Below are 22,024 nucleotides of genomic sequence, written 5' to 3'. Positions count from 1 at the left end.
CTGCCCTTTCCCCATAGCCATGCAAATTTTTCCCCTGCAAGTATTTATTGAATTCCCTTTTGAAAGTTATGATTGAATTTGCTTCTACCACCCTTTCAGGCAGTGCATTCCAGATATTCTATCTTAATAATATTTTGTCGCACAGTATTCTAAATTAATGATTAAGTTGTTCAGTTTTTTAATCAGTATTATTTAATTAAAGAAAAAGAAACCAACTGTAGTAGATATAAAAGTCAGCATTCTGATTGGTGACTACTGAAAGCTTTGCTGCTTCAACATCTTGTTTTCATTTAAATACATTTTTCTTTTAGGTATTCTTTTTAACTCTGCAGCTGGAAGTATTTTGTGTCAGGTGATCTACTCCCTTCTGTTGCTACCTGTTAGCATTGTACGACCTTTGCTGGGCAATCTTCTAGATCTGCTTCAACCTCTTGATCGTCTAAATCGGCTTTTACCAGCTGCTATGTTACTGGAGGAGCAGGAACTTGAATGGGTGATGCATGGTTAGTGTGGTTATTTAATCTGGTTTCTCTGTCACTTTACTGAAGTATTCTCTTCAAAAGAAATAGCAGGTGCTACAATCAAGGCTTGCTATTTTTGCTGTGTTATATAAAAAAATTGCAAAGGGGCTAGAAGAAAATAGTTTGGTTCAGTGGTAGGAAATCAGGTTGTTATCCAGACCAAAGGATTTAAGTGCCCTTATGCTGTAGCTGCTGGTCTCTGGCAGCTACTGTGTGGGTCCCAGACAGGCAGTGTACACTGCCAGTATCATATTCCTCCCACTGGTCAGCTGGTGGAAGACCCACCCAACCAGGTTGTGTAATCATGGCTGAGAACTGGGGAGGTGTGTCACAGAATATGGCCTCATTGGCTGATGGCAGAGATCTTGGGTGCTTCAACTGTAACAAATTGGGACACAGTGTTGGTAATCGTTAGTATAGGCAAGGAGTCAGATCCTATTTGGGAAACCAAACCCAGTCATGAGGCATGTGATTCCGAGGTGTGCAGAAACACCTTGTGCAAGGAATATGATATTCCTACATCCAGTCATGGAGAACAGGTAGTATACCAAAGAGCTGCATGACACTTTGTGTACACTAACACGAGTACGACTACAACTGATGAGGAATAACCGTTATCTAAAGGTTAGATGACCTGCCTTCAAGGTTGCACCGGCTCAGTTGATGTACTACTCTCCAAAACACGACCAGATTGTCACTTGTTTTTTGTGGTGACACAAATCTAAGCTTGTACTTTTCAAGTTTTTGTTGGGAAGTGATTTGAATGTTGGGGATCTTATGACTAATGTGGTTCAGGAGGAGAAAGCTTGTGTGGTTGCTTGGAGTCAGGCAAAGGGCGTGGAGCTGAGCCAGACTGAAGTATTAGTAGCATTGGCCGCATTGATGTGCTCAGCCCAAACAGCACCCGAGGGAGCTTCCTGCTGCTGCAGTGTCACTGGATGTATTTTTGTTTTATTCGTTTATGGGATGTGGGTGTCGCTGGCAAGGCCAGCATTTATTGCCCATCCCTAATTGCCCTTGAGAAGATGGTAGTGAGCTGCCTTCTTGAACCACTGCAGTCTATGTGGTGAAGGTTCTCCCACAGTGCTGTTAGGGAGTTCCAGGATTTTGACCCAGCAACGACGAAGGAACGGCAATATATTTCCAAGTCGGGATGGTGTGTTACATGGAGGGGAAGGTGCAGGTGGTGGTGTTCCCATGTGCCTGCTGCCCTTGTCCTTCTAGGTGGTTGGAGGTCATGAGTTTGGGAGGTTGTGGGTTTGGGAGGTGCTGTCGAAGAAGCCTTGGCGAGTTGCTGCAGTGCATCCTATGGATGTTACTGCAGCCTCTATTCGGTGGTGAAGGGAGTGAATGTTTAGGGTGGTGGATGGGGTGCCAATCAAGTGGGCTGCTTTGTCCTGGATGGTGTCAAGCTTCTTGAGTGTTGTTGGAGCTGCGCTCATCCAGGCAAGTGGAGAGTATTCCATCACATTCCTGACTTGTGCCTTGTAGATGGTGGAAAGGCTTTGGGGAGTCAGGAGGTGAGTCACTCACCGCAGAATACCCAGCCTCTGACCTGCTCTTGTAGCCACAATATTTATGTGGCTGGTCCAGTTAAGTTTCTGGTCAATGGTGACCCCCAGGATGTTGATGGTGGGGGATTTTGTGATGGTAATGCCATTGAATGTCAAGGGGAGGTGGTTAGATTCTCTCTTGTTGGAGATGGTCATTGCCTGGCAATAAGATCTTGAGGGACAGAAGTCTCACCCTACAACATCTTGTTAGAGGCAATGAAGTAAGGGAGCCTGGAGAATCTTCACTGCCTTCAGCAGAGGCCAGCAAGGTGGTACAGTTACAAGGGCAGGCTTTTGGTGCATCGATGGGCCAGAAATTGCGCATTGCAGCATGGCAAGGCTCTCTGCACATCCTGCGAGAAAAAGGAACAAATATACTTTGGGTCTGCGACATTAACTTTCACCATCTTGAAGTTTTCTCAAACTGTGCGTTGTCAAATCAACGTAAGTATGGGATAGACTGGGAATGGAAGCCACACCCACAGAATCTGTCAGGAAGAGAAGTCACTTGCCCAGTAGCAGGCAAGTAGAGATCATTCATTTAAAGTAAACTTCCCTATGTCAGCATGAATAAAAATTTAACACATCTTATAAAAAGCCAAGCAAATGATTTAATTTAATCAAACAGACAGAAGTTATAAGTAAAAAAAATTAAAATGTTTAAATTAAAAAAATTTGTACCCAAATAATTAAAGGAGTAATATGACATTCCACATTTTTAAAATTTAATTTTTAGTTTTCTTGCAGTTATTAACAGCCATCACGCTTTTAAAAAGTAGTGTAGAGCTGGTATTTTCCGGGGTACCTTTTGGTGTTGTAAGTATCTTCGTTCTAGCTGGGCAGATAGGTAAATTTACGAATGTTTCGTGATTTTATTGAGTGTAGTGTAGCGTGGCCTTTTAATTCGAACCTGTCAAACCATCAATGAACCAATGGGAGCAAGTTCACAATTTCCGGGTTTTAGTGCGCATTCGTGAACTTACTCCATCGATTCGCGGCAGAGAGAGAGAACGCCATTATGGAATGGCGTCCCGAGGTGAGTAATTTCTGGGTCTTCAATTTTCCTGATAAAAGAGAAGCAAAGATAAGTTGTTAAAGTCAGATATCATTTCTTTTATAACTAATTCATAATTAATTCTGGCCAATTATAAAATTCCATAACATTTGCTCAAGGGGCTAATGGATCATTTCACAATTATTATAATCAGACTTCAACGTTTATAAAATGTTCAACCTGAGCCTAGATAGTTTGTCAGGGAAAAATCTGTCAATAAATATAGTAGTTTTATTATTATATTGTAATGACTACTGTTGCCATGTGCTGAGCTGCTGCTTTGGATTCCTAGAAAGTCAGAGATAATAGTATGTTGGCTTGTGTACCATTTGAGAAATTTAGCAGAATGCATGCATATTATAATTCAGTAAGGTAAGTTGTGCATAACTTATATTCCTTAGAATCTGGAAACAATTCAGAAAAATCCATTCCTGCAGATGTTAAGGCTTGGATTTGGCTCATTGATATGGAACGAACCATTTCCTTTACTGTTGGGCAATGTCTTGGAGAAATGCTGCAAGGTCCTCTTTGTTCACCAGAAGAAGTGAACTCGGCGTACTGGCTACAAAGCCAGCTCCTCGGCAATGGCCTTGAAATTGACTCTGAACAACTTGGTAGGCTATTATTTTTAACCTTCTCTTGTACCGTTTTAAAAAATGCAACAGACTGTGTCTTGACTGAGCTTCTACTAGAGGGTTTAATTCAGTACTATAGGTTCTGTGTAATTTTCTTTGCACCTACACTCTTATTAATGAAAATTACTTGTTTTGATGATCAAAGGATTTTATGTTTGAGAAACTGGTTGTTGATGTGTTCTCCTGGATCAGCTGCTTGACTGGAGCCAATACATGGGGCTGCTCCCCATCAGTGATGTCACCAGATGCCTAGTGATAAAGTCCAATCTGGAGGTTCATTTTTTTAAAATTTAAAGATATTTTGATATGTGCATATCTTTTTTGATGGACACGAGGGAAGTATTTGAACAAAAAGCACTTTCCAAATCTTTTTTCCACCTCTCTATTTAATCCTAGAAACTTCATTTAGTTATATAATGTTAAAGTCTTTCTTCTCTTGGATTGCATTGGAACGTGTAGGTTTGGAAAAGAACATTGTGGTTCATATGCCTGGTCCCAAAATTCAGCATGGCTCAATGGTAGCACTCATCTCCTAAGTGAGAAGGTTGAGGGTTTATTCCCCACTACAGGACTTAAACCCTTAATCTAGACTTTGGTGTAGTCATTAATGAGTGCTGCATTATGGGAGGTGCCTACTTTTGAATGAGACATTTAACTGGGGCTCTTACATGGAAAATAGAAGCAGGAGTAGGCCATTCGGCTCTTTAAGCCTGCTCCACCATTCAATATGATCATGGCTGATCCTCTATCTCAATACTATATTCCTGCTCTCTCCCCATACCCCTGGATGCCTTTTGTGTCTAGAAATCTATCTAGCTCCTTCTTAAATATATTCAGTGACTTGGCTTCCACAGCCTTCTGTGGTAGAGAATTCCACAGGTTCACCGCCCTCTGAGTGAAGAAATTTCTCCTCATCTCAGTCCTAAATGTCCTACCCCATATCCTGAGACTGTGACCCCTCGTTCTAGACACCCATTGTTTAGGTGGATGTAAAAGATCCCATGGCACTATTTGAATTAGAGCAAGGAGTCCTGGCCAACATTTATCACTCGACTAACACCTCCAAAAACAGATTGGTCATTTATCTCATTGCTTTTCATGGAACCTTGTTGTACAACAAATTGGCTGCCATGTTTGCCTACAAAAACAAAAGTGATTACACTCGAAATAAATTAATTGGCTGTGAAGTGGCATCAGAAGTCCTGAGGATATGAAAAGTATTAAATAAATGTAAGACTGCTCGTTTCAAAAAGTACACTGTATTCTATCACCTGTACCCCTCATCACTTCTTTCACAAAAAAACTATTCAGCTCTCTCTTGAATTTACTGACATTGCCCAGAGTATAGATTTAACTACTTCGCATACTTTGTTTCACACATTCACTACACTCTGTATGAAGTAGTTAAATCTAAACTGTGCGCCCTCCCTCTATTGAGAGAGTCTATTTCCCCAGATGACAGTTTGTGGTTCTGTCAAGTAATTTTTTAAGGTTCCTGTTGGCATTGAGCACTGTATTGAAAAAGTCCAGACTCCTACAGCTATCCTGACTCCTCCTGCTGTGTGTGGTCACCCAACCTCTTCCCTCTTCAGTATGATCCAATTCTCTTGTCTTGGCCCTTTCAAACTGTGGGACGACCGCCTGCTATAATGTGTGTTCCTGGAACCTTTCCTCCTCCTCCTATCCTGCAGAGTGCAGCTAATTATTCCTTGAGCTCTGAGCAAGGCATTCCTCTAGCACTTAATGCATATGTAATGTTTCAGGATATTCAGGGTAGTCCACACCTTGCTTGCTGTGCACATCCAGAATATAACCTCTGACCTCCCTACTCTTATAGTGTAACATACTTATGTTTTAAAATTATTTTGTTAATTTTTTTTCTTAAACGTGTAAGCTTTCACGGCCATGTATTTGATTCTGTAATATATTAAATGAGGAACAAACAAATTCTTACTGACGAGTGCATTATGTTAACCCAAAAGATGCTTATTATTGTGCACAATGTTTGCAAAGTAGATACTTTTTTCAGTAGATTTAAAAATTCTTATTTTAAGGTATTTTTCAAAGAGCTTTTTTCTTTCTTACTGCAGATGCATACATGAATAGTCTCACTGGGAAGGCATTGTCTGGCTCTGTGGAACGGAAGTCTTTTGAGTTCCGAGTTTCTGAAGACACTGCAGCACTTGTTGACATCGCACTGGGTACTTCAATAGAGCCAGGGTACAAAATCTGGAGCAGAATGCAGGTCCATGCCATCAGCAGTGGTAACTTTCACCTGTTGTGTAGTTTCATCTAATGCTGTTTTCTCCCACTCCTAACTTTTCTGAATGTTAGTTAGTATTTTGATATAATTCACAGCAGATCAAGTTGTTGGTTGAGATTAACTTTGGACAGACTTGATTTAATTATGAAATATTTCAATGTTAATTCCTTAAAAAGGAGCTGGATTTATAGCTGGTTGGGAACAGTGTAGATGGTTATCGGCATGGATTTAGTATGGCAATTAAAGTACTTCCTGCGACACGTTGATCCTATGCTGTTGGGAGGAAGGGGAATGTTGTTAGTGGAGGATAGGGTTGAATTGTGTAACTCTGGACTTAAATTGGATTTTCCTCGATTTACCCTTGGGACTCGAGGAGCAGCTGTCAGAATTTTCCCTCCGGAGTGAGGTAGATCCATGATCGGATTGTTCAGGTGTATTTTAGGCCCTTTGCTCAGTTATTTTTTGAGCTATGTTTTGACTTTACGTTCTCGCTCTCTTTCTCTAGTCATGTCCTATTTTTATATTTTTTATCATTTCTTTCGCTCTGGCATCACATTTTCTGTGTCACAACTGATTGGCCTAAATTTCATAATTACATAGAAATTACAACACGGAAAGAGGCCGTTCGGCCCAACCAGTCCATGTTGGTGTTTATCCTCCAAACGAGAAGTGGTCCTAATCCTATGTGCCCACTCTGTATCCATATCCCTTTATTCCCTTTTTCTTCAACCTATCTAACTTATTCTTAAATGTTGAAGTGGTTTCTGCTTCAGTCAGTAGCTCTTGTGCATTCAACAGCCTCCCAATCTTCCGTGTAAACAAATATATATATTCCCCTCATTTTAACCCTCCAAATTGCTACAAAGTCTGTTTCTTCACAGTTTAGAACCTTTTTAGAGCTTTCAAGTGCTTTTTTTTTGCTTTGATACAGGCAGTAGAAAGGGGGAGAGAGAGAGAGAGAAAGAAAGAAAAGGTGCTAATTAGAACTGTTGAGCTTTATTTTGTTTATACTGAATTCAAAATTGTTTACATTAAGATCTATTTTTCTCAGTGTAAAGCTCAAAGCATGTCTTTTCTTAGGCTGTAACAGTAAACTCTGGACCGCCATACCTTTGCCTGCCTCTACCCCTCTACCCTTACTTCAACCCATCTGCTGCTTAAATCCTCATATGTACCACCTTCACCTCCAGACTTAATTACTCCAAAGGTCCCCTGGCAGTGTTCCATCCTCCACTCTCCATAATCTGCAGCTCATCCAAAACTCCTTCATATGTATCTTATCCTGCACCAAGTTCTCCATCACTCTTTTCCTTGCAGGCCTACACTGGCTGCCAGTCCCCCATGTCTCAATTTTAAAATTCTTGTCCTTGACTTTAAATCACTCACCACTCACTATCTCTGCAATCTCCTTTAGTCCTATTACCCCCTTCCATTCTCCCCCCATCCCCCAGCCTGAATTCTCCTTCCCTCTAACTCTGGCCTCTTGTGCACACCCTCCCCTCTCTTCGCCCTACTTTTGGCAGCTGTGGCTTCAGCCATATATACCCCACTCTTTGCCGTTTCCTCACTAAACTCCACACCTCTCCTTTTTAAGCTTTTGGTCACCACTCCTAATATCTCCTTTGGCTTGCCATTCATCTTCCTTGCACCTCTGTGAAGTGCTTTAGGACATATTTCTACATCAAAGGTGCTATATAAATGCGTGTTGCTGTTATTGCTATTGCCATTACAAATTTAAGTTTATCTATCTTTTTCCTTATGAAATGTTGCAATTCAGGGATCAATGAGATGCCTGTCTCTTCAAAAAAAAATCCTTGAGTGCTTTTCCAATTTGCAAAAATGCCTATTAAGTTGATCATGAGGCAGTTGAAACTTCTGATATTTTTGTCAGAGTGACTTGAGTGTCCCACTCCTCTCCACAGTGCCAGTCTCAAATGAAGTTATTTTAATCAATTCTACATTACCAGACTTTAACTTGAAAAGCCTTCAGTACAGCTTGTAAGGGTACAATAGCCTAAAGGTTATAGTATTGGACGAGCAACCCAGAGGTCATGAGTTTAAATCCTACTCTGGCAAGTTGTGAAATTGAATGCAATAAATATGGTAATTTGTAGGCTGACACCAGAAAATGACCATGAAAGCTGCATGATTATCATAAAGAACCAACTAATTCTCTAATATCCTTCAGGGAAGGGGACCTGCCACTCCTACCCAGTCTGGTTGACGCATGATTCCACTTCCACGCTATGTGGTAGACTCTTAATGCCTTCTGGGCAACTAGAGATATCACCACATCCCAAAAATAAATTTTAAAAAGGCTGCTGTTTTACAACTAACTTGATTAGTAGTTGTGAAGTGTTTTTTTTAATGGGACTATGTAAGAAGTATTCCTGTTTGTTTCAGATTGGGAACATGGTGCGAATGGAGATCCTTTGCTGGACACAGTGTCCCGATTTGTCCTTGCAGCATTACTCAAGCACACAGGATTATTGCAAGAAGCCTGCAAAGATGACCGGTAATTTGAATAACCTATTTATAACAAACAGGATCAAGGTGCAGGTAAAATGTTAAGAATATTAAGGAAAGAATTATAATTTGATTATGGAAATTATTTAAAGTTTATTAAGTTTAAATTGTAATTTTTGAACCTTGTAGTAAACCATTGGACTGGTATCAATCCAAGAAATAGAAATTCATTGCTATAAATATCTGAACAGATTAGAATTTATTGTAATCTTAACATTTAATCTTTTTAAATTTTGACTCTCAATGTAGTGAACAGATGAGTTAAATTTGACGACAAAACCGAAAATGCTGGAAAAGCTCAGCAAGCGAGGCAGCATCTGCGGAGAAAGAAACAGAGTTGACGTTTCAGGTCAAAGACCTTTCGTCAGAACTGGAAGATGTTAGAGTTGTTACTTTTCCAGCATTTTCTGTTTTTATTTCAGATTTCCAGCATGCATAGTATTTTGCTTTTGAGTTAAATTTGACATTTTTAACTCTGAGAGATAAGTTATTTCTGAAGCCACGTGAGTTGTAGTCTCTTTCGTAGTAATGCGACCGAATGAACAGATTAAGTTGAGCTCCTTTATAATGGCCAAGTAGACTATTGATATTCATAGTCCAGGCTCGTTCATAAAGAATGGCGACTTGGATGAACTACTGGAAGGCTGCCAGCCACACAGAACCATAACCCCCTATAACTCACCACTTTAGGAAAGGAGTGATGAGGGATAAAATTAGAGAGCAGAAGGAATTTTTTAAAAAATGAACAATGTTTTTATTCGGCCAGTGATCTGATCTGTCTTTGTGTGAGAAACATGGTACAGACGGATATGTTTTCCACACTCAGCATTCTTGACACATACAAAATTTGGAATTTCACTAGAAATCAAATTATTTGCCAGATGTTCCATATTGTTTTGCAGATGCCAGCCCAATGAGAGACTTGTGGAAGTATATCAATGTGTCTACAAGGTTAGAAGTGCACTCCTGGCTCAAAAGAACGTTGTCTATAATACTGCAAATGTTCAGCTGCCTACTTGGTCCAGACAGGTAAATTAATGTTAGTTTTGTGTAATCCCCATGTTATTCAGTTTGTAATCCAACAAATCTTACTTTTGGAGCACAAATGTTGTCTCACCAAATTATTGGGGTGAAATTGGGCCGTTTAGCGCCCGTTTTTTTCGGCGCTACTTGGCCAACTGAGCCTCAAATGGCGTCCTGTGCACTTCCAACGGGAAGTGCACAGGACGCCATCTTGGTAAAGGCGTTTGCGCGCATGCACCTAACGACTGCCAGCAGCATGCAGAATAGGAAGATTATCACGTGAATCGGTGTGCAACGCTTATTTAAAGGGACTGCTGCTATTTTGGAGCTCCACACTCCATTCAATGCACTGTCTTAACATCACACAGCTGAACATGACTTAAAGGGTATGAAGGACCCGCTACCAGCAGTATTTAAAGGGATCATGCATGAGTTACAAGTTAGTTGCTGGATTATTTCTTGATGCTGGTGCATTTGTACATGTTTTTCGAGGTTTCCTATACTTGGATAAAGTTTCAATACTCTACAGGGAGTGTCCTGGCTGGCTGTCGGGCAACAGCAAGAGCACTGGTGGAGTGGCAGGGATGGGAGCAGGGAGCAGGAATGCTGTCATCCTGAGAGAGGACAGCAGGTTCGTGTTCCATGGACCCACTGCCACTTACTGCCTCCTGTTATGCGCCACCTTCTCCTGCAAGAAAGAGGGAAGTGTGTCAGTGAGTGTCCTGCAAAATGTTTTGGTGATGTGGCTGTCATGGTTGAATAGCCACTGGTGTGTGTGAACTGTGAATTGTGGGTGTGAGGCTTGCAACAGTGCTAAGTGTGTGAGGGTGAGATAAAGTGTATGATTTGAACGTTGAGAACCGACTGAAAGATATTGTTGGTAAGTAGGTGATGGGAGTTTAATGAATTGAGCAGTGGAGTAGACTAGTTGTGCGGTTGGTATGATATGCCACTTGAAACTTGAACTCACTCACCTTGACAGCTCATGTTAAATCATTGAACTTCTTCCTGCACTTCATTCATGTTCTTGGAGCTATGCTCCTGGCATTGACCTCCTCCCCTACTTCCCACTGCTTCTTCAGCATATGCCTGGAGGGCCTCTTGCCCTCCCATAGATACAGGATGCCCTTCCTTCTCTCCACCTCTTGCACCAAGCTCTCCAGTGCCTCATCAAAGAACCTTAGTGCACGCTCTCTCCCAGGCGCAGCCATTCTTCAAAGTATCACAGCACAGATTCAGTTTTGAAACTACTCCTACCACTTCTTGCAGCTACAATACACCTCCCCTTTAAGAGGTGCAGGCTGTCTTTAAGAAGCACGAGCCACTTGTGATATTGGGGCCCCCTTCTGATGGGTGCAGGCAATCAACAGTGCAGGTAGTGCTGGCTGCACGCAGCAATCGTTTAAAACAGCAGGCAGCTCGAAAGTAACATACTGCTTGCATCGCTATGAACGGACACAGGTTAATCACGTACCGTGATCCCCGTGCCCGTTTTCAGGTGTTCTCCAATTTAACCCCCACTATCCCCTACTGTACATTTGGGACCTCTAACTCTGGCCTTTTGACTCAACCTTTAGTTATCCCTTCTAATTACTCCCTCCATGGCTGAGTTCCCTGTCTGTTACTATTTGTGAAATGCTTTGAGACACTGGGTGTAATTTTTACCCCAAAGAACGGTGGGTTGGAGCCGGGTGGGTGGTTAAAGTACCAGCAGTTTGAAGCGTGACTGCAACCCGGCTCCAAAGCGCCCACTTCCGGGTTTAACCCAGGCGCGTTTGGATGCGCGCGCATATCCAAAACCTGAAAGTTCCGTCCCTACTTAATGCTGACGGGTGGATTGTTAAAGGGGCAATTTACCTCACTGAAATAGTTGAGGTTCTTAATTTTTTGTGGATTCTAAGTGTGAAACGATTGAACCTCACCTGCACAGGTTTCCCGTGACTTTTCAATCTCGTCAGTGAAACGGAGGCAAGATTCATGCAGAAGTTGATTTGGCCCTTTAAACCTGTGATTGACACATCTGACTAAAAACTGAACCGTTCCAGCTGGTCTCTCTGTTCTCTCAGGCAAACGTCCGGCTGAGAGTACTTCTAGTGTTGAGACTGAGAGTTCTTTGTTGAGACAGCCTTAGGAAGACTTTGGAGCCTTTCAAATTGACAAATATATAAATTGCACCACCCATTCTGATCTTGAGAGGACATCTGAGTAGGAGGAAAATGAACATCCACGTCAGTCACATCGTGCTGTGTTGGGATCTGCTGATGCACAAAACAGAGGTGCTCAAAATGCACCTGGAGAAGAGCAGAGAGGGGATCAACAGAGGGGCCAAGATCACAGGAGGCACTACCCAATTGAGAGGGTGTACAGACAGATGCTGAGCTTCCTGGACCTCTGAGGAGCAGTGCCAGCGCAGGCTCAGATTGAGTCGGCAGATGGTCGCAGACATCTGCGTGCTCCTTCATGAAGAGCTGTTCCTGGCTGGGCGTGGTGGCCACGCATTGCTTGTCGCAGTTAAGTCACCACTGCACCACCGGTAGCATCTCCAGGGTCTCTCAATCATCTGCACATAAGTGTATAAAGCAGGTGACAGATGATTTTTTTGCCAGGGCACCTGATTATATGCACTTCCCCTGCGACGACATCAGCCAGAATGAGTGAGCAGTGGGTTTCGCCTCTCTGGCTGGCTTCCCACGAGTGCAGGGAGCAATCGATTGCACACACATAGCAATCCGAGGACCACCACCTTGGTGGCAGAACCAGGTTTTTTCCTCTGATCACTTGGGTAGATGACCTCTCTCCTCACAGCACCCAGCAGTACCTCAAGCGACGCATCCAAGAACCTGGGTGCTGCCTTTCCACTATATGCATCCATCGCTTCACTTCCTCCTTTCTCCTCCCAAATCCATTTTTGCTTTGACCCGTTAAATGGTGGACTTCAGATCGCATCATCTGGGTGCACGGTACACCCACTGTGGAGCTTGGAGACGCGAAACCCGGAAGTAAAATTAAGTGCCTTTGATTGAGTTGCGATTGCAGGTTCCGACGTGCTCACTTTACTTCCAGATTTCCCACGCGATTATCTACCCACCCGCTGAGTTCCTGGCTCCTGGTAAAAATCATGTCCATTGTTTTTTTGTAGAAATGCATGTTGCTGTTGTGCAGGAGTGTGTTTTTTTCAATTTTCTTTTCCAGGTTTTCAGTTAATTTCTTATATTTGGACAAAAGTTACAAATGTTAAGATTTCTGTTTCTGCTTCTAATACGTACTCTTCAGATGCTGTTAGTTTTCTAGAATTTCATAAGTTGCAGTTAAACCAATGGGCCTGTAATTTCCCAGTTCTGTCTGATTAAAATACTTGAATTTCACGAGCCTTTTGTCATTCAAATAAAAGATACACTGGCTCCTGGTTGTGTTTTTTAACAAAGCAAAGCAGACTGTTAGTACAACTATTAGGAATGACAATATGGAGGTGGAATTTGACTTTAGCGCTGGCGCAAAATGTGTGATAGCAAATCGTCAGCCCGCTTTACACCCCGCCTGATTTTCTTTTCCATTGAAGTCTATGGAGCCGCAGCAATGACAGAAAAGTGGTAGGACTTGTGAACAGAGTCGTCGATACCTACAAGCCATGTTTTCCCTGCACTCGACACTGGAAAATATGACCTGCAGGCCTCAGCAGCTCCCTTTCCCAACTATGCCCACCATTCCCTCCCACCCAAAAAGGAAAAATGAAAGAGAAGAATCAAAGCACGAGCAAGATAGAAGAAAAATAGAGATGCAGAGGAGAAAGACAGACATAAAATAGCACACAACTGAGAAATTCAGGAGGTAGACACTATCCCCTCACTTCTAGCAAGCAATGCCACAGGAGACTAGTGGGTATATATAAAATGTTTTTCATACTACATCATATGGTCATTTTTGTTATTGCCTCTTGTTATTTGTGTAAAGTAAACTAAATAGAGGTGATTTTCCAGCACACTATTGATACTCGCCCTCTCCCCTTCTCTCCGATTAAAAATGCTGATGTTGTGGGGCCTAAGACTTGGGCTCCGTACTAAAAAGTTCTTCATCAGATCAGGAACCCTGTGGTTTTTCTTAATTGGAAAGCAATCTAATCAAAGATTGAGGAGGATAACTACTGAGAAAGTACTAAACCTAAAGAGTAATAATTAAATGCACTGCATCCGATAACAATAGTATGTTATTCTCTATATTAATATGTCTGTCGTTTTTTTAGCTTTCAGATGTCTCTGATAATGTTGAGGATGAGCCACAAGAAAGCTGTAGCACTTCTGCTGAGCAAACTGAGAATATTAGACAATCAGAAGAACCTCAGTACAATATGGAAAGGGAGATTGTACTTCTGGATACAGAGGATTTCCCAAAGATAAGCAGTGTGTAAACGGAGATTGCATTTATTTTTGCCAACTTTGTAACCTTTTTGATCTAGAATTTGCCTTTCAGAAGAACTGTAATTATAAACCTACAAGCATAAATGTAACATCCACAAAATGTTTAAGAAAGCTTTCGTAAAACAAGACATCTTGTACATAACAAAGAAACAATTCAGCCTTTTAATGTCCCTCAAAAACATTGTAACATTTTATTTTCTTATTGTGGGTTTATAATGGTGGCATTCCTTGACTGTTAAACTGGGATCTGTGTAGACAAAATATGTATTTGTTAATGCAGCAAATCAAGAAAGCTATTGTGTGAAATGTGCCTTAAAGTTTCCATAATACTGGTACAATGATTTAAAATGGGGGGGGAAAAAATAAAGAAAACATGGCTACTTATCTAATATAATTTGTGTTGTAAAATTATATGTAAATAAGCTAGTATTAAGATGTACATCTAAGATGTTAATTCTTCTTTCCCCATGTTGCAGAGGTCTTGGAGTGTTTCCTAGCTCGAAAAGCAGCTTGTCACCATGAAAATGAAACTGTATATGAATACTCGGGCACAAGTACCCGGCCTAACAGTACAGGCAGTGCAGAAGTTCCAGAAACTGAAACTGCTCAGAAAGAAAGAAGAAGGGATTCAGAAGACCAGTATTCCTTTATCTCCACATGCCACTATGTAATTTTACGCTGTGCCTTCCTCATTCTTGGAGTACGAGCAATGTGGCTGGAGAAAGGATGGCAAGAAGAGCCAGTATTAGTTAAAGCTAGGTTAGTCATTGCAGTCCTTCCCCCTCCCCCTTCCTTTCTTTGCTTCCTTTCCTTTCTTCCTCATTTCTTTCTATTCCTTCCTCCTTTCCTTGCTTCTGCGCTCTTGCTCTCGCTCTGGTCTCAGTTTCTCAAACAAATCGTGGAGGGCACTTTCTCTTGGGGGGGTGGGGAAAATAATGCTGTGGTTGTGCAATGCCAAACATGGCGTTTAAAAGCCTATTGGTTGTAGGGGGTGGGGTGGGTGGGGGGGGTGATGGCTGGGGGAGGTGACAAGTTCCATAGTTTAGAAGCTATAGGCAAGAATGGGGTTGATATTTACCTTCACACGAGGGTCAGGGAGGGTTTAAAAGTTTAAATTGGGGAAACGCGTCCCCAACCTGCCACGTATGTACCTGCCACCGTTTTTATGGCGGCAGGTTGTGAGCCATGCGAGTGTCCCATCTTGGGGAGGCAGGACACTTCATTATAATATTTAAATCAGGCTCCAACAGTGCTATTGGCAGCCTGATTTAAATTTAACAGCTGCCGGCCGGGTTTCCCAGGGCTCAGGAAACCTGGCAGTGAAATGGAGACGGGAGTAGCCCGCTACAGAAAGTAAGTGCTTTTTAAGAGCATTCCTTGTGAGCCAGGAGGAGCAGGAGTGCTTGCCCCTGGCTCTCAAGCAAACCTTTGGCCTTCCTTCTACCGATCGCGGCCTCTCCTTGCTGCCGCGATTGCCAGGGACCGTCCCCAATGGTTCTCAGCTGTGGCCTTCCACCACTGGCTTCCTGCCCATCAACTGGCCAACCTGTCAATTTGCCGGGTGGGAAACGGAATTAAGAAACGACAATGAGGTCCTGCCGTTAAATTTGGCAGGACCTCTCCGTCCCTGGGATTTCCGGGTTTCTCCCCCGCTCCCTCCTCGTAAATATTGGGGCCAATATTTTTGTTAGCTCTGCTGACTTCCTCTCCCTTTTTGTTCCAGCCCAAATATATGCTTGACAGTTGGAACATATAAGTTAGATGCTATTGTACTTTTTTTCTTCAAAAAGTATTTTAAATAAAATGATTAACATTTTTATTTTGCATAGGAAAGGAACTTCTGCACAAGAGGAACAATCATTTCGGGCAAGACTCAGACAGAATCAAAGTGACTCTGATGCAAGGAAACAAGTGAATAAAGAAGTATGTGTTGCACTGTTCTAGAAAGTTGTAGATCACTAGGCATTTGAAAACTGCCCATCGGTAGTGCTAAAACATATTAACTGATCTATTGTTCTGCACATTTAAATACTTGCCTACCTCCTTTTTTATATTTACTGATTTGCTGCCTTAGAATCAATTCCCCCTCCTTGTTTAGCATTATCTGCAAATTTAACCAATTTGCATTGAATTCCTGAATCCAAATTGTTGATCTAAATTAGAAACAGTAGTGTTCCCAGTACTGACCCTTGGGGTACCCCACTCAGCACTTCCCTCCATTCTGCAATAACTCCACCATCTGTCAGCCAAATTTATGTCCATTCCCAAGGTTCACCATGAATCCTCACTGCAATGAGATTAACTATTAGTCTTTTGTGTGAAACTTTGTCAAATGCTTTTTGGAAGTATAGGCACACCACAGGAGTTTTCACTATCATGCCAAGAAGGTTGGTCAGGCAAAATCTTCTATTCTGAATTCATGTTGACTGCTATTTACTAGGTTTTTATTGAACCGATAATCCTCAACTTTACTACTGATAATTAATTCCATTATTTTACATGGTATTGAGGTGAGGCCAATGGAGCTGTAGTTGCTTCCATTTGCTTTGTCATCCTTTTCAGAAATGGGCATCCCCCTAGCCTGTTTTCAATTTACTGCGACCTCCCCAGTGTTTCTTTATAATGATTGTAAACGTATCACAGGTAGAAACAGAAACATAGAAAATGTACAGCACAGAAAGAGGCCATCGTGTCTGTGCCGGTAGAAAAAGAGCTACCCGGTCTAATCCCACTTCCTAGCACTTGGTCCATAGCCTTGTAGGTTATGGCATTTCAAATGCATATCCAAGTACTTTTTAAATGCGATGAGGGTTTCTGCCTCTACTACCTTTTCAGATAGTGTGTTCCGGACACCCACCACCCTCTGGGTGAGAGAATTTTTCCTCAGCTCCCCTCTAATCCTTCTACCAATTACTTTAAATCTAAGCCCCCTGGTTATTGACCTCTCTGCTAAGGGAAATAGGTCCTTCCTATCCACTCTATCTAGGACCCTCATAATTTTAAACACCTCATTTAAATCTCCCCTCAGCCTCCTCTGTTCCAAAGAAAACAACCCCAGCCTATCCAATCTTTTCTCATAGCTCAAATTCTCTAGTCCTGGCAACAACCTCGTAAATCTTCTCTGTACCCTCTCTAGTGCAATCACATCTTTCCTGTAATGTGGTGACCAGAACTGTATGCAGTACTCAAGCTGTGGCCTAACCAGTGTTTTATACAGTTCTAGCATAACCTCCCTGCTCTTATTTTCTATGCCTCGGCTAATAAAGGAAAGGTCTTCTCCCTTGTCTCTCTCAGTACTCTGCAATAAATAACATCTATCCCTGGAGATTTTTTTGTTAGGAGCTCATAATCTCTAGGACTTTTGCTAATTTATATTGAAGTCATTAATTCAACTTAGGTTATTGATGTTTGGGGAAGTCACATTGCTAATGTCTTCCCTTGTGAATATTTGGAGGAAATAATTGTTCAAAATATTAGCTGTCTTCTGCTCATCATCTGTTTCAGCCCCATTTGCATCTTTTATGGTTTCCCTTTTATTCTGAGTTCCCTCTTACTGTTGAAGTACTGAAGGAATTTCATACAATTGTTTTGCATTTACAAATGTTTTTTCCAGGTCTGTCTCTGCCTCTCTGATCACCCTTTTAACATAGGGAAATTTTGGGACATGCAGAGCTATCACCTTTTTCCTTGCAGAATTTGTAGAGATTGTTTTCCTCTTTATTTTACTTCTGATTAATTTGTTAATCCATTTATGATCACTTGTGTAGTCTACACTTGGTGATCCTAGGTATGTATTTATCCTGTTTGCTGAGCATTATGCTTTTCAAGGTGTTTTACTGAAGTGATATTGAACACACTGTCACATTTTTCCTCATTTCTTTGTTAGCTCGGTTATGTCCTTGGCTAAGTATTTGAGTTCTATATTATGTTAAACTTGATAATTTCTTTGGTTGCTAAAGGATACCATGTTGTATGGATCACTTACCGTTACCAGGTCAAGTTGTGCACTGCCTCTTATGACTTCTCTTATGCACTGGATCGTAAAGCAGTCATGCATTTATTATGTTTACCAATTCAGACTCCAATTTCTTACAAAACCATTAACAACAAATGTAAAGTAATGCTTTGTAATGTTAAGTAATGGCTAGATGTTTTCCTTGGGTACAATTAGTATTAAAAACCCTGTGTAATATGTTAACTGTAAAAATTCCCACTTTGGGGTAATTTAGAAATCTAGAAATCAAAGTGTAAATGTGAATTTTAGAATCTATGGTGTTTACCCAAATTCATGGATGCCAATTAGTGATATGGTAGTTGTTGCTAATTGTAAAACTAATGTTAGTGGTTAGAATGATAGTGTTTGAATGAATAGTTTAATTATATAATCTATTACTGAAAGTTCCTCAAAACCTTTCCCTGCTAGTAGAGGTCTCTGGCAGTGCACTTGCAAATAGCATCCTGGCATGAAACCCCTCAGAACCTTTTTGCTGTCTGCTTGATGACTGAAGGCCTTTCCTTTTCTCAGGGTGCAATGCCAGAATTACTGGTGCAACATTTGTAGATTCCCTGTACTAAATACTTGGATGGTATCTATTTCATTCCTTAGACCATATTCATGCTCCAGAAATATGTATATGTTGTGATTGAAAAGTACAGTTCTTGAAGAGCTGGCTCATAACTTCCCCTTCCATATCGGTTACAAAAATAGTTAGTGGCTTATTGCAGAATTTTGCTGTTGCTTTAGTCATTATAAATTGGTTTTGTCTTGTATTCTAGTTTTCTGAAGGTCAATCAAGAATGCAATCAAGATCATCTGAGCACACATTAGGTATGTTTTCCAGGCTTATAGTAAATGCAGGCAGCTTGTCAACTGTATTGCTTTATTGTCCATGTAGGGCATGATTTTAGCACGGCGGCGGGAACTCATCGGGTGAGTAAATAGTCACATGGGAAACCCGGAAATAATTTTAGCGCGTCGGATTGAGCGATTGCAGCTCAAATGAAGGCGCTTCGTTTTACTTCCGGGTTTTGCGTCTCAAAGCTGCATAGCGGGCGTACTGCACATCAGCATGATGTGCTGTGAACTGGAGTATTTAAAGAGCCAATGCAAAAATGGATTTTGAAGGAGAAAAGAGGAACAAAGAAAATGGAGGAACATGGAGCAAAGCTTCCCTTGAGGTGCTACTAGCTGGTGTGAGAAGCAGGGAGAACGTGCTGTACCCAGCTGACAAGAGGAAGAGACCTACTTCTGCCACTACGAAGGCATAGCTGGAGGTGGCAGAAGAACTGAGCAGCAGGAGCTCGGTGCCCAGGTCATGGGTTCAATGCAGGAAGCTGTTTAATGACCTAATCGGGTCAGGAAAAGTGAGTACATTTGCTGATACACCCACATCCTTTGAAATGCATCCCCCCCTCCACTCTGTGTTGGCAAGCCTACTCCATCACATCGCTCCTCACAACCAATTAAGTTTCAGCATCAACTAACACTCGCTTTCTAGGCGCTTCCTCACCGCCCCATTTGTGCACTGACCACTGCCACTCACCCCAATGCTGATGCAGTGCGATGCATCTGTTTCATTGTCTGCCTCACCCAAAGCATTGCATCCATTGGGTGAAGATGTCACCTTCAGTCACTCACAGGTCTGTTCTTTCTCCCTTTGTAAGAGAACAGAGCGTCAAATGCAAGGGAGAGGAGTTGAACTGGTGGCAGACCACCACAAATAATCCAATTGACAGATGCAGAGGGGAGGCCATGGAGATCAGTTGAACCACTGCATGTCCATCTGTTGGAGATGGAGAGACTGGTAACCCGCAGATGGCTGGAGACAGAAATTTAACATCTTTCACACACACGATGAATTGATTTTATCAATGATTGACCTATTCCACACCTCAGTATGGTCATTGGAAAGATTGTCACTTTTCCAATGAATAATTATTATCGGTTTATGTTGTCTTCCAGGGCTTTCGGATTCAACAACATGCAGCCGCAATGAAAGAAAGCGATTCCTCAGCGGAGCTCAATCCTTCTGAGGGTGCACCGTCAAATGACACACAGCCATGTACCGGTGCAGATACTGACACTTTGGTGGGTCCTGTTAGGCAGATAGTTGGGTTGTCACCTGATGAGTCACCACTCAGACCACTGGTGGCAGGAGCAGCTGTGGAAAGTCCGCGTTGGGGGTGCACTCCTCCAAGCTCTGCTCAGCTGGATGCAGATGCTGAACCACAGGAGCCGTCGTTGAGATTGAGAATGATTGAGGTACAGCTGCACCTACGCAAGGTACTGGGAAAATGTGCCACGCACAATTTCCACAATAGCGGAGCGAATGGAGGAGTCCACCTCCAACGCTGGTGGAGTGGTGGCACAGCTAGTTGCGAGAATGACTGTGATGGAGAGAATGCTGTCCTCCATTGAGATTCAAGCACGGCTCCCGAATGAATCCATGCAGGCCATGACAACAGCTGTGTGGACTCTGGATGCCAACATGTCTGCTGCCTTAAACAGGCAAACAGATAATTTAGCCGTGGCCTTAGAATGCAGCACATCTGCTCACCAGCCTGCAGGCCAGCAGAGCGGTAGTAGCGGTGTTGCGCTGGACCAGGAGAGGGATGATGACAAAAGGGGGACATGGAAATGGGGACTCCACTCAAAATGCACCCACCTCTCACTCGTTGCTTTCTTTTCTCCCCCCCCCAACCAAACCAGTACCCGCAATGCTGCGTCCTCTCCTGATGGCCAAGTCTGCCCCTGAACAGGTGCAGGTGGAGCAGTCTTTGGCGGGACCCTCACGGGCTCCAAAGCCCAGAGATCATAGGCCGAGAGCATCTTCGCTGCCAGGACAGGGATCTGAGCAACCTGCCACTACCTCTGCTGAAGCAACAGAGGATGCACCACGTAGAAGCAGTAGGAAGAGAAAGGCTAAGGTATTGTAATTCACCAAGGGTTTGCACAAGGGTGTTTGACAAAATGTCATGTTAATTTATATCTTTCTTTGTTTATGTCACATTAAATGTAATAATTCTCACTGCCTCATCTTGCCCATTATTGAGTCCCTTTTGTGAATTCATCCTTTGATGTGCTTCATCATGAATGCCAAGACATGATGCCACCCATTGGGTGTATAGGTGGTTGAAGAACTGGTTTGTGCAAACAAAGGTAGGGGCTTGCAGGTGGTGACGGTTGTTCCAGGCGGCCTGAATAGTTCAAAGTCTTCAAATTGCAGATATCACTATGAGAACCTGTTAGAGATGAATCCCTAGCATCACGGGCAGCTATGTGCGCCGTTGCTCTGGCGATAGGTTCCTCATCTGCATTTTCCTCCTCCTCCTCCTCCTCCTCTTCAATGTTGTCGGCAGATGAGGATGCTTCATGAGCGCATTTGACCTCCTTCACCTTTCTGCTGAGCGATGTTGTGCAGGATGCAGCACACGACGATTATTCTGCACACCCTCGCTGGTGAGTACTGAAATGCTCTCTCAGATCTATCCAGGCATCTGAAGTGCATCTTCAGCATTCCTATGACTTGCTCAATGACAGACCTGGTGGTGATGTGGCTCTGGTTGTACTGCTGTTGTGCCTCGTTGGTGGGGTTCCTCACAGGTGTCATGAGCCATGTCTTCAGGGGCTATCTTTGTCTCCAAGGATCCAGCCCTTAAGTCTGTCTTGTGTGTGGAAAGAGGTCCAGGATGTTGGACTCTCTCAAAATAAAGGAATCATGGGAACTGCCAGGGAATCTGGCACACACCTGCAGAAACCTCTGGGGGTCGCACACCAGCTGTGCATTGATGGGGTGATATCCCTTGCGGTTTATGAACAGTCCTGGCTCATGTGGAGGTCCTCAGATTGCTACGTGTGTGTAATCAGTTGCGCCCTGGTGCCCGTCGGAAGCCAGCCAGAGAGGTGAAACCCACTGCCCTCTCAGACTGGCTGACGTCGGCGCGGGGGAAGTTGATGTAGTCGGATGACCTAGCAAACAAGCCATCCGTGACCTGCTGTGTACACGTATGTGCAGACGACTGAGACACCTTTTG

The 22,024-nt window shown here is 42.7% G+C and overlaps 1 protein-coding gene across 2 annotated transcripts in view; it reads left to right on the top strand.

Annotated features, from left to right (window-relative positions):
* LOC137322062 (probable E3 ubiquitin-protein ligase HERC1) overlaps window positions 1–22,024 on the top strand; it is a 317,287-nt gene that overhangs the window by 62,580 nt on the left and 232,683 nt on the right. For both annotated transcript variants that reach the window (XM_067985131.1, XM_067985126.1), the window contains exons 17-25: window positions 312–503; window positions 3,530–3,742; window positions 5,854–6,027; window positions 8,430–8,541; window positions 9,455–9,581; window positions 13,816–13,972; window positions 14,467–14,749; window positions 15,820–15,913; window positions 18,767–18,818. In XM_067985131.1, the coding sequence (XP_067841232.1) occupies window positions 312–503; window positions 3,530–3,742; window positions 5,854–6,027; window positions 8,430–8,541; window positions 9,455–9,581; window positions 13,816–13,972; window positions 14,467–14,749; window positions 15,820–15,913; window positions 18,767–18,818 (1,404 nt within the window). The remainder of the gene's footprint in view (window positions 1–311; window positions 504–3,529; window positions 3,743–5,853; window positions 6,028–8,429; window positions 8,542–9,454; window positions 9,582–13,815; window positions 13,973–14,466; window positions 14,750–15,819; window positions 15,914–18,766; window positions 18,819–22,024) is intronic.

Source organism: Heptranchias perlo, chromosome 1 (genome assembly GCF_035084215.1).
Source record: "Heptranchias perlo isolate sHepPer1 chromosome 1, sHepPer1.hap1, whole genome shotgun sequence".
NCBI classification, from domain to species: Eukaryota; Metazoa; Chordata; class Chondrichthyes; order Hexanchiformes; family Hexanchidae; genus Heptranchias; species Heptranchias perlo.
This window is presented reverse-complemented; position numbering and strand designations above follow the sequence as displayed.